Source organism: Hypanus sabinus, unplaced genomic scaffold, assembly GCF_030144855.1.
Source record: "Hypanus sabinus isolate sHypSab1 unplaced genomic scaffold, sHypSab1.hap1 scaffold_1439, whole genome shotgun sequence".
NCBI lineage: Eukaryota > Metazoa > Chordata > Chondrichthyes > Myliobatiformes > Dasyatidae > Hypanus > Hypanus sabinus.
Window position 1 is genome coordinate 1 of NW_026779512.1, and position 12,693 is coordinate 12,693.

The 12,693-nt window shown below is 44.8% G+C and overlaps 1 protein-coding gene across 3 annotated transcripts; it reads left to right on the forward strand.

Annotated features, from left to right (window-relative positions):
* The first annotated feature begins 1,567 nt into the window (after positions 1-1,567).
* LOC132386970 (gastrula zinc finger protein XlCGF26.1-like) lies at positions 1,568-12,274 on the forward strand. 3 transcript variants are annotated; one of them, XR_009509726.1, is made up of 2 exons: positions 1,568-1,639; positions 11,856-12,274. XR_009509726.1 is itself a non-coding variant. In XM_059959329.1 (2 exons), the coding sequence occupies exon 2, from the start codon at positions 7,232-7,234 to the stop codon at positions 9,125-9,127; it is 1,896 nt and encodes a 631-aa protein (XP_059815312.1). In that variant the 5' UTR covers positions 1,585-1,639; positions 6,831-7,231; the 3' UTR covers positions 9,128-9,354. The 3 variants fall into 3 exon arrangements, 1 of the variants encoding a protein (XP_059815312.1); XR_009509725.1 differs by having other exon boundaries at positions 1,571-1,639; positions 11,853-12,274; XM_059959329.1 differs by lacking the exon at positions 11,856-12,274 and adding an exon at positions 6,831-9,354 and having other exon boundaries at positions 1,585-1,639.
* The last annotated feature ends 419 nt before the right edge of the window (positions 12,275-12,693 follow it).

A 12,693-nucleotide genomic window follows, 5' to 3' on the forward strand; every position in this document is an offset into this window, starting at 1 on the left:
GCTGGGGCTCAGCACGGTGAGATAAGTAGGAGGTCCGCTGATAGACCTCCAGACACATGGTTTTGGACACTGAATGAGCTTTGTATAGTCCACAGAAAAAGTTGGGCTTTGGAAGATCGATCCGGAGCATCGATCAGTGGCTCTCGCAGTGTGAAAAGGCTGTGACCGGTGGGGAGTTATTCGTGTGTCCATCCCTCGCCTGGGTTAATAACTCCACCACAGAAGAACGGTCCCGTTTGTAGTGTCACAGTCGGTGACATCCAAAGGATTTCGGAGGACGACGGGACTATCGACGGCGTCAGCTTACCTGAAGACTCAAAACTCTCCCTCTCTCTCTCCATCACTACTCGACTCAATCCCACGAACTGAACCGAACTTCACTCATCACCGTCAGACGGTATCCATTCACCCCGAGGCGTGAAGAAGTTTGGCTTTCCTATTTACACACACACACACACACACACACACACACACAATCATTGCTAACCTGTTTGATATATCTGCATTTATATTGCTGCATAGCGTAGTTACTAATAAAGGGAATGTAGAGAGAAGGCAATTACGAAGAATTCCACACACATTCCACGCTGGGTAAACGAAATAACAGTCGCCGAAGATCTTATCCGTCGTTTAGCTCCGAAATCCACTTAGAAATATCACCAGGTGACAGTGACAGGAATATCGTCTTCAAGTGGTTACCACAGAACACCCCGATTCCAGGTAAGGACCAACAAAAGTGATACCACAGGATACTCCAGCAAATCCACACATATGGATGATACGAAGTGACAGTCACACATCCATTGTGCACTGCGTGCCGATGATCAGATCAACTCAACCTTTTGGGCATGGAAGAGTTGCAGCCTATAGCAGTCACACGCTGAATTTCCAACAACTTGTCTCCCTCTCCCGCTCCCGCTCCCTCAGGCTGCCGCAGCTTGTGTCTGACGTCACAGCCCCGCCTCACTCAGGCACTTAAAGCGACACTCACAGTAAACGAACATGCGTTCTCGTAACACAATTCACCTCTAAAGTCTGACAGCAGACTAGCGAGTGAATCTTCGATATGCAGAGTCAGAAACCGAAGATTTGCCAGCCTGAGTCAGGGGCTCCAGAGAGAGATGGTGTCCAAAGGAGGAGGACGAATAAGACCAGAACGATGTGGTTAAAAGTGAAAGATTAGAAGCATTTGGAAACTGGTTGATTGAAAAAAAAGGTGGTTAATTTCTGCAAAACACAGGTGGAAATCAACAGATAAGGCAGAAATTTTGGAGAGGAATACATAGAAAATGTTTTCTCAGTATTTCCAGCAACTGCAGAATCTCCTATGTTTTATATCTGCATTTTACTTTGGCTTTAGATACACGTTCATATTGAGTATATTGCTTATGGGAGCCGCTTTCTGCGTTAAAACAGCTGCAGATTTTTTCTATACCCAAGATAAAAAAAAATGAGGTATGGACATTGAACTGGTGCTTGCAGAAATGTTTAATGGCACCGTGATTACCCATAGGGCAATTCGTTCAGAATTTCGCCGGCGCTGAAGCGCCGATGAAATGCGCAGGCGTCAGGCTGAGGCCGTCCCTGAGTTTCACGCAGGCGCGCAGTGCACAGAAGGATTTGAAAATGTCGGTTGCAGGTACGAGCGATTAACCGTGTTTTTATCTTAAATACCGACTTCAGGATAATTCCTCTGAATTTCGGACACCGTGGGCAGCAATCCCGGGACAGTCCTGTCCTCTTCCCTCTCTCTCAGCCCCACGATCCGTACACGGGCCCCGGGGAGCTTCTGGCTGATGAGGGAATGGGAACCGATGGATCTCTCAGACAGAGCTGAGCTCCAGCTATCTAAATGCAAGGATTAGGAACTCGGAGAAAGGGAACACAATCTTTTACATCAGCAGTTGAGAAAATCACCTTTGTTCTACCTCCAATCACTAACAAGAGAAAATCTGCAGATGCTGGAATTCCAAGCAACACACACAAAATGCCGGAGGAACTCAGCATTAGTACTCTTTTCCGTAGATGCTGCCTGGCCTGCTGAGCTCCTCCAGTATTTTGTGTGTGTTGCTTCCTCTACCTCCTCTTGCTCTGGACTTTTCTACCGGTGAGAACATGTTTTGTCCCATTCTCTCTGGGTACATTATGATATCAAACACCTTTGCCCTGGGCAACAAGTAGCTTTCACTTCACAAATGTGCCAGACTCCAGTGAGACAGACTACTGCCCTTCCCTTCATATTCATTGGGATTTCATTCACTGAGTTCACCACCGTCAGTCATTGGGGACGGGTTCAGGGGGAATATTTATGTAGAACACAGAAACTAGTGATGCCTGTTTGCATTTTGGTGATGCAAAAGTTGCTGGAGAATTTGCAAGTGGGAAGAAGTGGAGTGATATTTGGAAATCTGACTTCTTAAAGCGTAATTTAGCAAGCAAACCACATATGGACAATGTGCAAAAGCTTTGGTGAGAAACTCCTGCATTTCCTCTTATAGGCCTGCTACATAGGTTGTGTGAGAGTGCAGATGAACTCGATCAAACCCAGAGAAGATCAAAGTTCCTATTGACAGTGATTTGCTAGCTGTGAAAATGAATACCTCTCTATATAAAATTCACTGTGCACATCTTGTCACTGGGTAAAAAATACACAGTCCAAGATTTATCTGCACACTGGTTATTACAAATTAGAGGGGTATTCGAGGGAAGGAGGGGAGACCTGCAGTGTCCCTAATGCCCTCCCCTACAAGATGTGCATCCAGCTGCAGCTTGTAACCCTGCACTTCAATGAGCTGCTTGAAATGGGTGAATTCCATATCATCCAGCAGTTGGAGGGGGTGATAGATATGACATGAAGAGAGGTGAGTTACACCCAAGGTGCAGGACACAGGAAACTGGGTGAGAGTCAGGAAGGGGAATGAGGTTAAATAGGCATCGCAGAGTACTCTTGTGGCCATTTCACACAACAACAAGTGGACCACTTCAGAAGCTGTGGGGGGAATTACCTGGCAGAGGAAAGTCAAAAGACTGATAGGGGATTCGTTAGTCAGAGGAACAGAACAAGAGGGGACGAATATCCTAGTGGTAAGGCTTGCTAGTTGTAGTGAGCAGGGGAGGGTGTGATGTGGTTAAAATAAGTTGTAGGGGGAATGGGAGCCAGAATGACAGAACAGATAGTGGAGAGGGTGAATTGAATTGACTTTATTAAATTCCTATTTCATAAACATGAGGAGTAGAAATATTTACCTTACATCATCTAAATGGGCAATGTGTAATTTATAGTAATTTATAATAGATAGATTGTACATAGGACAGTCAATATAACATCGAAATGCAATTGTATCAGCATGAATTAATCAGTCTGATGGCCTGGTGGAAGATAATGTCCCGGGGCCTGTTGGTCCTTTTGCTGTGGTACCGTTTCCTGGATGGTAGCAGCAGGAACAGTTTGTGGTTGTGGTGAATTGGGCCTGTTTGTCCCTGATATTCGTTGGGTCCTTTTTACACACCTGGCCATGTAAATGTACTGAATCATGGAAAGTAGATTGTGCAATGTATAATTTCCTTGTTTATATTTGGAGACATTTTTTGGTGTATAAAATGATGAGGGGTATTGAGCGTGTGAGTGGCCAGAGAAGTGTTTTTTTTCCCAGGGTTGAAATGGTTAATGCCACTTTTCCACACTCCCACAGACCCTTTGTCCATCTCCTGAGTAAATAGAGTTTGAAAAATATTTAAGATCTCCCCCATCTGCTTTGGTTCCACACGTGGATTGCCATTCCAGTCTTCCAGAGGACCAACTTTGTGCCTTGCAATCCTTTTGCTCTTAATCTATCACTCGAATCCCTGAGGATTATCCTTCACCTTTTCTGTGACAGCAACCTCATGCCATCTTTTAGCCATCCTGATTGATTTCTTATGTGTTCTCTTGCATTTCTTATACTCCATAAGAAACTGACTGCCTATCCCTGTTATGCAATTCCATTTTGTGCTTTACCAGAGTCTCAATATCTCGTGCAATCCAAGTTTACCTACAGTTTCTATCTTTACCTTTTATTCTGACATACCCACTTACTACTTTCAAAATTTCACTTTGAAGGCCTCCCATTTACCAAGCACACCTTTGCCATAAAGCAGCCTGTCCCAGTCCACAGTTGCCAGGTCCTAGTGTAGATTCCAGGTGTTGATCCATGTCCTGAACACATCCACCTTTCCTACGCTGCTCCTTGTATTGAAATATACAGGTCTCAGCATATTCACTGCACCATGCTCAACTTTTTCATTCCTGACTGTGTCTGAGGCCTGAACAACATCTGTTTCCACAACCTCTCCACAATCTGTTCTGTTATTCAGACTCCCATTCCCCCTGCAACTTTAGTTTAACCCTCCTTACCCCCACCTCCCACCATGCAGATCTATCACCTCTTTGGCTTTCCTCTCCCAGATCAATAAAAACGAGGTGCATACCAGGTACAGGCAGATAGGAACAAATGGGGTAGTTATGAAATACAGGAAATTCAAGTGAACACTCATGAAAGAAATAAAAGAAGGCATGAGGTTGCCCCAGCAGACAAGGTGAAGGAGAATCCTCAGGGATTCTGCAGATATGTTAAGAGCAAAAAGATTGCAAGGGAAAAAAAAATAATTCTCTGGAAGATCAGAATGGTAATCCATATAAAGTGATAACATAGACTTGGGGAGATTTTTGTTTGCATCCGTATTTACTCAAGAGATGAACACAGAGTCTATAGAAGTGAGGCAAAGCTGCATCAACTTCATGGACCCTGTACAGATTACAGAGGTGGAGGGGTTTGAGGCAAATTAGTGTGGATCAATCCCCAGGGCCTGACAAGTTGTTCACTTGGACCCTACGGAAGACAAGTGCAGAAATTATTGGGGCCTTAGCACAGATATTTAAATCATCCTTAGTGACAGGTGAGGTACTGGAGGATTGGAGGACAGACAATGTTGTTCTGCTGTTCAAGAAAGGCTGTAAAAATGAACTAGGAAATGATACGTTGGTGGGCTTGACATCAGAACTGGGAAAGTTATTGGAATTTGGGTGCAGGAACCAGGTATATACTGTAAGTATTTGGATAGGTGTGGACTGATAAAGGATAGACAGCATGGCTCTAGCCAATCTTATAGAGTCTCTTGAGGAAGTTATCAGGGAAGTGGATGAAGGCAAGGCAGTGGATGTTGTCTACATGGACGTTAGCAAGGCACTTGACAAAGTCTCATATGGGAGGTTGGTCAAGAAGGTTCAGTCACTCAGCATTCAAGACGAGACAGTAAATTGGATGAGACACTGTCTTTGGGAGAAGTCAGAGTGTGGTAGCAGATGGTTGCCTCTCTGACTGGAGGCCTGTGACTAGTGGTTGCCACAGGGATCAGTGCTGGATCTGTTGTTGTTTGTCATCTATATCAGTAATCTGGATGATAGTGTGGTTAACTGGATCAGCAAATTTGTGTATGACAACAAAACTGGGGGTTTAGCAGACTGCGAGAAGACTATCATGGCTTGCAGTGTGATCTGGGCCAGGTGGCAAAATGGTTTGAGAAATGGAAAATGGAAATTAATGCAGACCAGTGTGAGTTTTTGCACTTTGGTATGACCTACCAAGGGAGGTCTTTCACAGTGACTGGTCGGGCACGGAGGAGTGTTGTGGATGAAAGGGACCTGGGAATACAAGTCCTTAATTCACTGAAAGTGGTATCACAGGTAGATAGGGATGGAAAGAATGATTTCAGCCCATTGCCCTTCATGAACCAAAGTACTGATAACAATAGATGGATGTTATGTTGACTTCTAGAAGACCTTGGTGAGGCCTAATTTGAAGTATTGTGTGCAGTTTTGGTCACCTACCTACAGGAAAGATGTAAACGAAGTTCAGATATTTCAGAGAAAATTCACAAGGATGTTGCCATGTCTGGAGAACTTGAGTTATAAGGAAAGATTGAACAAATCAGGACTTTATACCTTGGAATGCAGAAGATTGAGGTGAGATTTGATTGTGATAGAGGGGCACAGATAGTGTTAATGCAAGCTGGCCTTTTCCACGAAGATTGGGTGGGACAACAACCAGAGGCCATGGGTTCAGGGTGAACCATGAAATGTTAAGGGGAACATGAGGGGAAACTTCTTCACACAGATGGTCATCCGGCTGTGGAATGAGCAGCCAGCACAAGTGGTGCATGCGAGCTCGATTTCAACATTTAAGAGGTTTGTTTGGTACCTGGATGGCAGAGGTGTGGGAGTGGGCTGTTTAAATAGTTCAGCACAAACTAGATGGCCCAAAGGGCCTGTTTCTGTGTTAAAATTTTCTATGACTGTGACAGCAACCTGAAATAATACAAAAAATCACTCTAAGTACTTTTAACAGCTGTGTGGACTAACCAGTCACTTCAGCAGGAATTTTTATGTGGCGTTAAAACTGTGGCACTTTAAGTTAATAATACATAAAAGAAGATCCCAGTTGCACATCAAGAAAACCTATTTGTGTGAGACTGTTTCAGTTACTGTGGGGCCAGGCACCCATGCTGCTCAGCAGAAACAGGGAATAATACCAATGGAGAGAGTCAAACTGAGCCGGTAACAAATTGGAGACGGCAGAAATGCCCCCTTCTTATACAGACAGGAAGAGCATCAGAGAGTTTGATAGTCATTCCAGATACCAGCATTCTGCCCAGTCAAAAGATGATTTCTCTGTCCAACTTGGGTTGAACCTCATTGTAACAGTGTGGTACCGGATCAAAGCTTGGCAACTCAAGGTATCTCATCTGTAATGTTGTCCGACACCCATTGATGGATTTTGTAAATCTTTTTACAGGTTAAAAACGAGAAGAAATTGGTTTCCAGGAAGCTCAAACACAGCACACCAGTTTGGTTGTCTCTGTCTAGATATTTAAGGAGCAAGGGATTCAATTGACCATCCTTCCTGCTCAAACTGTGGGGAGGGATTCACTCGATCATTTGACCAACTGGCAAGAACATCATTTTGTACAGGAGAAAGGCCGTTCACCTACTCAGTGGGAATGGATTCATTCGGTTATCACAATTGATGGTTCATCAGGAAGTTCACACTGGGCAAGGCCATTCACGTTCTGTGTGTCAGAAGGGATTCTGTCGGACATCCCACCTGCGAACACAACAATCAGTTCACAGCACACCGGGCAGAGGCTGGTCATCTGCTGAATTTCTGGGAAAGGATTCACTCAGTCATCTGTCTTAATGGCTCACCAGCAAGTTCACACCAGGGAGCGGCCGTTTACCTGCTCAGTCTGTGAGAAGAGATTTACTCAGTTATCCAACCTACAGAGTCACCAGCGAGTTCACACTGGGGAGAAGCCATTCACGTGCTCAGTCTGTGGGAAAGGATTCACTCTGTCATCCACTCTGCTGGTACATCAGCGAGTTCACACTGGGGAGAAGCTGTTCACCTGCTCAGACTGTGGAAAGGGATTCACACTGTCATCCCGCCTACTGGTACATCAGCAAATTCACACTGGGGAGAAGCCGTTCACCTGCTCAGTCTGTGGGAAAGGATTCAGTCAGTCATCCGAACTGCAGAAACACCATCCAGCACACACTGGGGAGAAGCCGTTCAACTGCTCAGACTGTGGGAAGAGATTCACTCACTCATCCACCCTACAGAGACACCAGCGAGTTCACACAGAGGAGAAGCCATTGACCTGCTTAGTCTGTGGGAAGACATTCACTCAGTTATCCCACCTACATAGTCACCAGCGAGTTCACACTGGGGAGAAACCGTTCATCTGCTCAGTCTGTGGGAAGAGATTCACTCAGTTTTCCCTCCTACAGAGACACCAGCGAGTTCACACTGGGGAGAAGCCGTTCACATGCTCAGTCTGTGGGAAGAGATTCACTCATTTATCCACCCTACAGAGACACCAGCGAGTTCACACTGGGGAGAAGCCGTTCACATGCTCAGTCTGTGGGAAGAGATTCACTCATTCATCCACCCTACAGAGACACCAGCGAGTTCACACTGGGGAGAAGCCGTTCACATGCTCAGTCTGTGGGAAGAGATTCACTCATTCATCCACCCTACAGAGACATCAGCGAGTTCACACTGGGGAGAAGTCATTCACCTGCTCAGAATGTGGGAAGAGATACACTGACTCTTCCACCCTACAGAGTCATCAGCGAGTTCACATTGGGGAGAGGCCGTTCACCTGCTCAGTGTGTGGGAAAGGATTCACTTGGTCATCCGACTTACGGAGTCATCACCGAGTTCACACTGGGGTGAAGCCATTCACCTGCTCAGTCTGTGGGAAGAGATTCACTCAGTTATCAAACCTACAGAGTCACCAGCGAGTTCACACTGGGGAGAAGCCGTTCACCTGTTCAGAATGTGGGAAGAGATTCACTCTGTTATCCCACCTACAGAGACACCAGCGAATTCACACTGGGGAGAAGCCGTTCACCTGTTCAGAATGTGGGAAGAGATTCACTGACTCTTCCACCCTACAGAGACACCAGCGAATTCACACTGGGGAGAAGCCGTTCGCCTGTTCAGAATGTGGGAAGAGATTCACTGACTCTTCCACCCTACAGAGACACCAGCGAATTCACACTGGGGAGAAACCATTCACCTGCTCAGAATGTGGGAAAGGATTCACTCAGTCATCTGACCTGCAGAAACACCATCCAGTACACACTGGGGAGAAGCCGTTCACCTGCTCAGTCTGTCAGAAGAGATTCACTCAGTCATCCACCCTACAGAGTCACCAACGAGTTCACACTGGGGAGAAGCCGTTCACCTGCTCAGTCTGTCGGAGGGGATTCACTCAGTCATACACCCTACAGAGTCACCAGCGAGATCACACTGTGGAGAAGCCGTTCACCTGCTCAGAATGTGGGAAGAGATTCACTCACTCTTACAACCTACAGAGACACCAGCGAGTTCATACTGGGGAGAGGCCATTCACCTGCTCAGAATGTGGGAAGGGATTCACTCAGTCATCTCACCTACAGAGTCATCAGCGAGTTCACACTGGGGAGAAGCCGTTCACCTGCTCAGTCTGTGGGAAGGGATTCACTCAGTCATTCACCCTACAGAGACATCAGCGAGTTCACACTAGAGAGAGGCCATTCACCTGCTGAGAATGTGGGAAGGGATTCACTCAGTCATTGCACCTACTGACACACCTGTCAGTTGACAATGGGGAGTGGCCATTGTAATGAATCCCTGGGTTTTGTTTGCTGTGGACTCATTTCAAGAGGGAGAGAGAGATTAAGAATGCGAATCAGTCTGACTTGCAGCTTGTTTACATCACTCGCAGCTTGTTTAGTTTTAACCGAGGACACAGACACTCAGAGTCAGAAGGAGATGAAGGAGGAAAAATGGAAGGATCAAAACCAGTAAACCAGTGGCCAAGGGTCACTGTTTGTAAGTTTCCTATGCTCATAAGGGTGGGTTAATTATCAGTTCACCATACATCGAATGTGTCGTTGTCCCTCATTTGGTGCATAGGAGTGGATCTGATTTGGGATATCCTGTGGAGACCACTTATGTGTTAACCCTTGCCTGGCTGTGGTGTGGTCATTCATTTGAAGATGATACCCCTTATGACAGGTCACTTTAGGTGATAATTCTTATGTACATTTGTAAAGATGATGGATAAAATCTACAGCAACTGTTCTCTCATTTTCCCACCATGAATCCGAAAGAATTGCCTTCTCTCAACATTTACCCTGGAAATACAAATATCTCTCTCTCATCACGTATTCTATGGTTGAACTGAACTTAAATACTTTACCATCTCAAGACTCCAAGCCCTGAGCTCAATGGTTTGGGAGTTATATTTACACACATATATACACATAACACTCACGAGGAAATATGCAGATGCTGGAAATTCAAACAACACACACAAAATGCTGATGGGAAACTGCAGACCAGGCAGCATCTATAAGGAGAAGCACTGTCGACGTTTCGGGCCAAGACCCTTCATTAGGACTAACTGAAAGGAAAGATAGTAAGAGATTTGAAAGTAGTTGGGGGAGGGTGAAATGCGAAATGATAAGAGAAGACCTGAGAGAGTGGGATGAAGCTAAGAGCTGGAAAGGTGATTGGCGAATGGGATACAGAGCTGGAGAAGGGAAAGGATCATGGGACGGGACGCCTCGGGAGAAAGAAAAGTGTTGGGGGGGGGGGGAAGCCCCAGAGGGAGATGGAGAACAGGCAGACAACTAAATATGTCAGGTATGGGGTAAGAAGGGGAGGAGGGGCAATAACAGAAGTTAGAGAAGTCAATGTTCATGCCATCAGGTTGGAGGCTACCTAGCTGTTCGTCCAACCTGAGTATGGATTCGTTTTGACAGAGGAGGCCATGGATTGACATATCAGAATGGGAATGGGATGTGGAATTAAAATATGTGGCCACTGGGAGTAATCTGTTGCTGGTGGTTCATTTATAAGTGTTACGGTTTGTAACAAAATGGGGCTACGTCTGGGAAATGAACAAATTTAAGGATTGATTTATTATTGATATCATTTGGAAATCCCTTTTGATTTATTTGTGTCTGGAAAATCAGCAGCAATGGATTTTCATAGATATCTGGAAGGGTCAATCTCTCAGGCATTAGAAGACACTAGAAGGATTGAGTTGTTGAGTATTGCTAAAACGTTAAAACTTGCAAAGGTGAAATTGACTTTGAGGGGGGCACTGATGCAGAGGATAATAGCTGAACATTATGTGTCTGAGGGAGTGTTTAAAGTGAAGGAGTTGGAGGTGTTTCCTGAAAGTAAACCTCGTGAGCTTGAGCTCCAGTAGAAGTTAGAAAAATTCAAGATGGTGTCTGCGGAAAGGCAGAGGCAGATTCAGGCTAGAGAGGCAGAAAAGCAGACAGAAAATTCTCTTACAAAGTGTAATTAAGGGGAAGGGTTAACAAGTCTATACAGCTTTGACAGTTGCTGCAGCAGCTGATTATTTATTTATTTATGCGCCCCCCCCCCACCCCCCAATCATCGCCACTGGGCTATAAACGTGCCGGAGCAGTGTGTGGTTCAGTGCTTTGTTCAAGGACACACACGCTGCCTCGGCTGAGGCTCGAACTCATGACCTTCAGATCGCGAGTTCAACAACTTAACCAGCTGGCCAGACACCACACATTATGACCTCATGAAGCAGGCTGTGCTCAAAGCTTACGAGTTGATCGCAGAAGCAGACAGGCAAAAGTTTAGAAATTTGAGGAAATCTGTGAACCAGACTTATATGGAATTTGCTTATGAGAAATTTGTGTGTATTGCAAACTGTTGCACATATAAAAATGTAAATGATGATTTTAACAGCTTGAAAGAGTTGGTTTTAATTGAAGAATTCAAAAAATGCATCCCTAATGACATAAAGACGTATTTAGATGGAAATGATGCTGCCACTATGCAGGAGTCTGCTAGATTAGCAGATCAGTTTGCTTTAACTCATAAGGTTAATTTTACCCCGAATAAGAGTTTCCAACAGAGTAGCAGGGATAACCAGGGTAAACCAGAAATTAATGCTGGGATTTGTCACACTTGTCAAGTTGTTGGTAAACCTAATCAGGTCATCCCAGTGGCCCCACTGCGGCCTATACCTGCATTCGGTGAACCCTTTTCCAATGTTATAGTGGATTGTGTTGGCCCATTGCCAATGACTAAAGCTGGCCATCAGTAACTACAAAGTATTATGTGTACTGCATCCAGATTCCCAGAGGCAATACCTCTCAGAAATATTAAAGCTAAAACTGTGGCGAAGGCTCTTACCGAGTTTTTTTTTTTACTTTATTTGATTTGCCTCAAGAAATCCAGTCTGATCAACGAAGTAATTTTACATCTGGGTTATTCCAGCAGGTAGTTTATGTACTGGGAGCAAAACAAATTACATCATCTACATACCATCCGGAATCACAAGAGGCTTTAGAAAGATTTCACTCTACCCTCAAAACAATGATTAAGACATACTGTGTTGAAAATGGAAACGACTAGGATGAAGGAATACATTTGTGTTCGTTCGCAGGAAGAGAGTCGGTTCGGGAATCATTGGGCTTTACTCCATTTGAACTCGTATTTGGTCGCAGAGTGAGGTGACCTTTGACCTTGTTAAAGGAGCGGTGGATTGCTGGGGATGTACATGTTAACTTGTGACTGTGTTTTGAAGTTCAAAAATAAACTACAACAATCCTGTAGTCTAGCGAGACAAAACTTAAAGGTTTCTCAAAACAAAATGAAGTGTTGGTTTGATAAGCAGGGTTGTGAAAGAAAATACCGGGTGGGGGATAAGGTGCTTGCCTTATGTTGACGAATCCACTTCAGGTGAAATTCAATAGACTGTATGAAATAGTCTCTCAATTTAATGATGTGAATTATGTTATTACAACACACGACTGACACAGCTGGTACACGTAAATATGATAAAGCCTTGTTTTGATAAGCAGGCACCATCTGTGAGTGCTGTTGTCAAAACATATGAATCTGGCAACCCTGAGAATGGAACGATTGACTCGTCTGAGACTTTTCACAAGCCAAACATGGTCCCAGTTAGGCTAATGAACTCGGTTGTTCCAGAAAACATTGATAACAAGTTGGCTCATCTGCAGCCAAAGCAACAACAGCTGAAGAAATTAATTCTGAAGTTTAAAGATTGATTTCCCGATGTTCCCAAGCAAACCACCTTCGCAGTACATGATGT

Bases quoted from the DNA above. Each gene is read 5' to 3' on its own strand.
- LOC132386970 (XM_059959329.1), top strand. From the start codon at position 7,232: ATGGCTCACCAGCAAGTTCACACCAGGGAGCGGCCGTTTACCTGCTCA.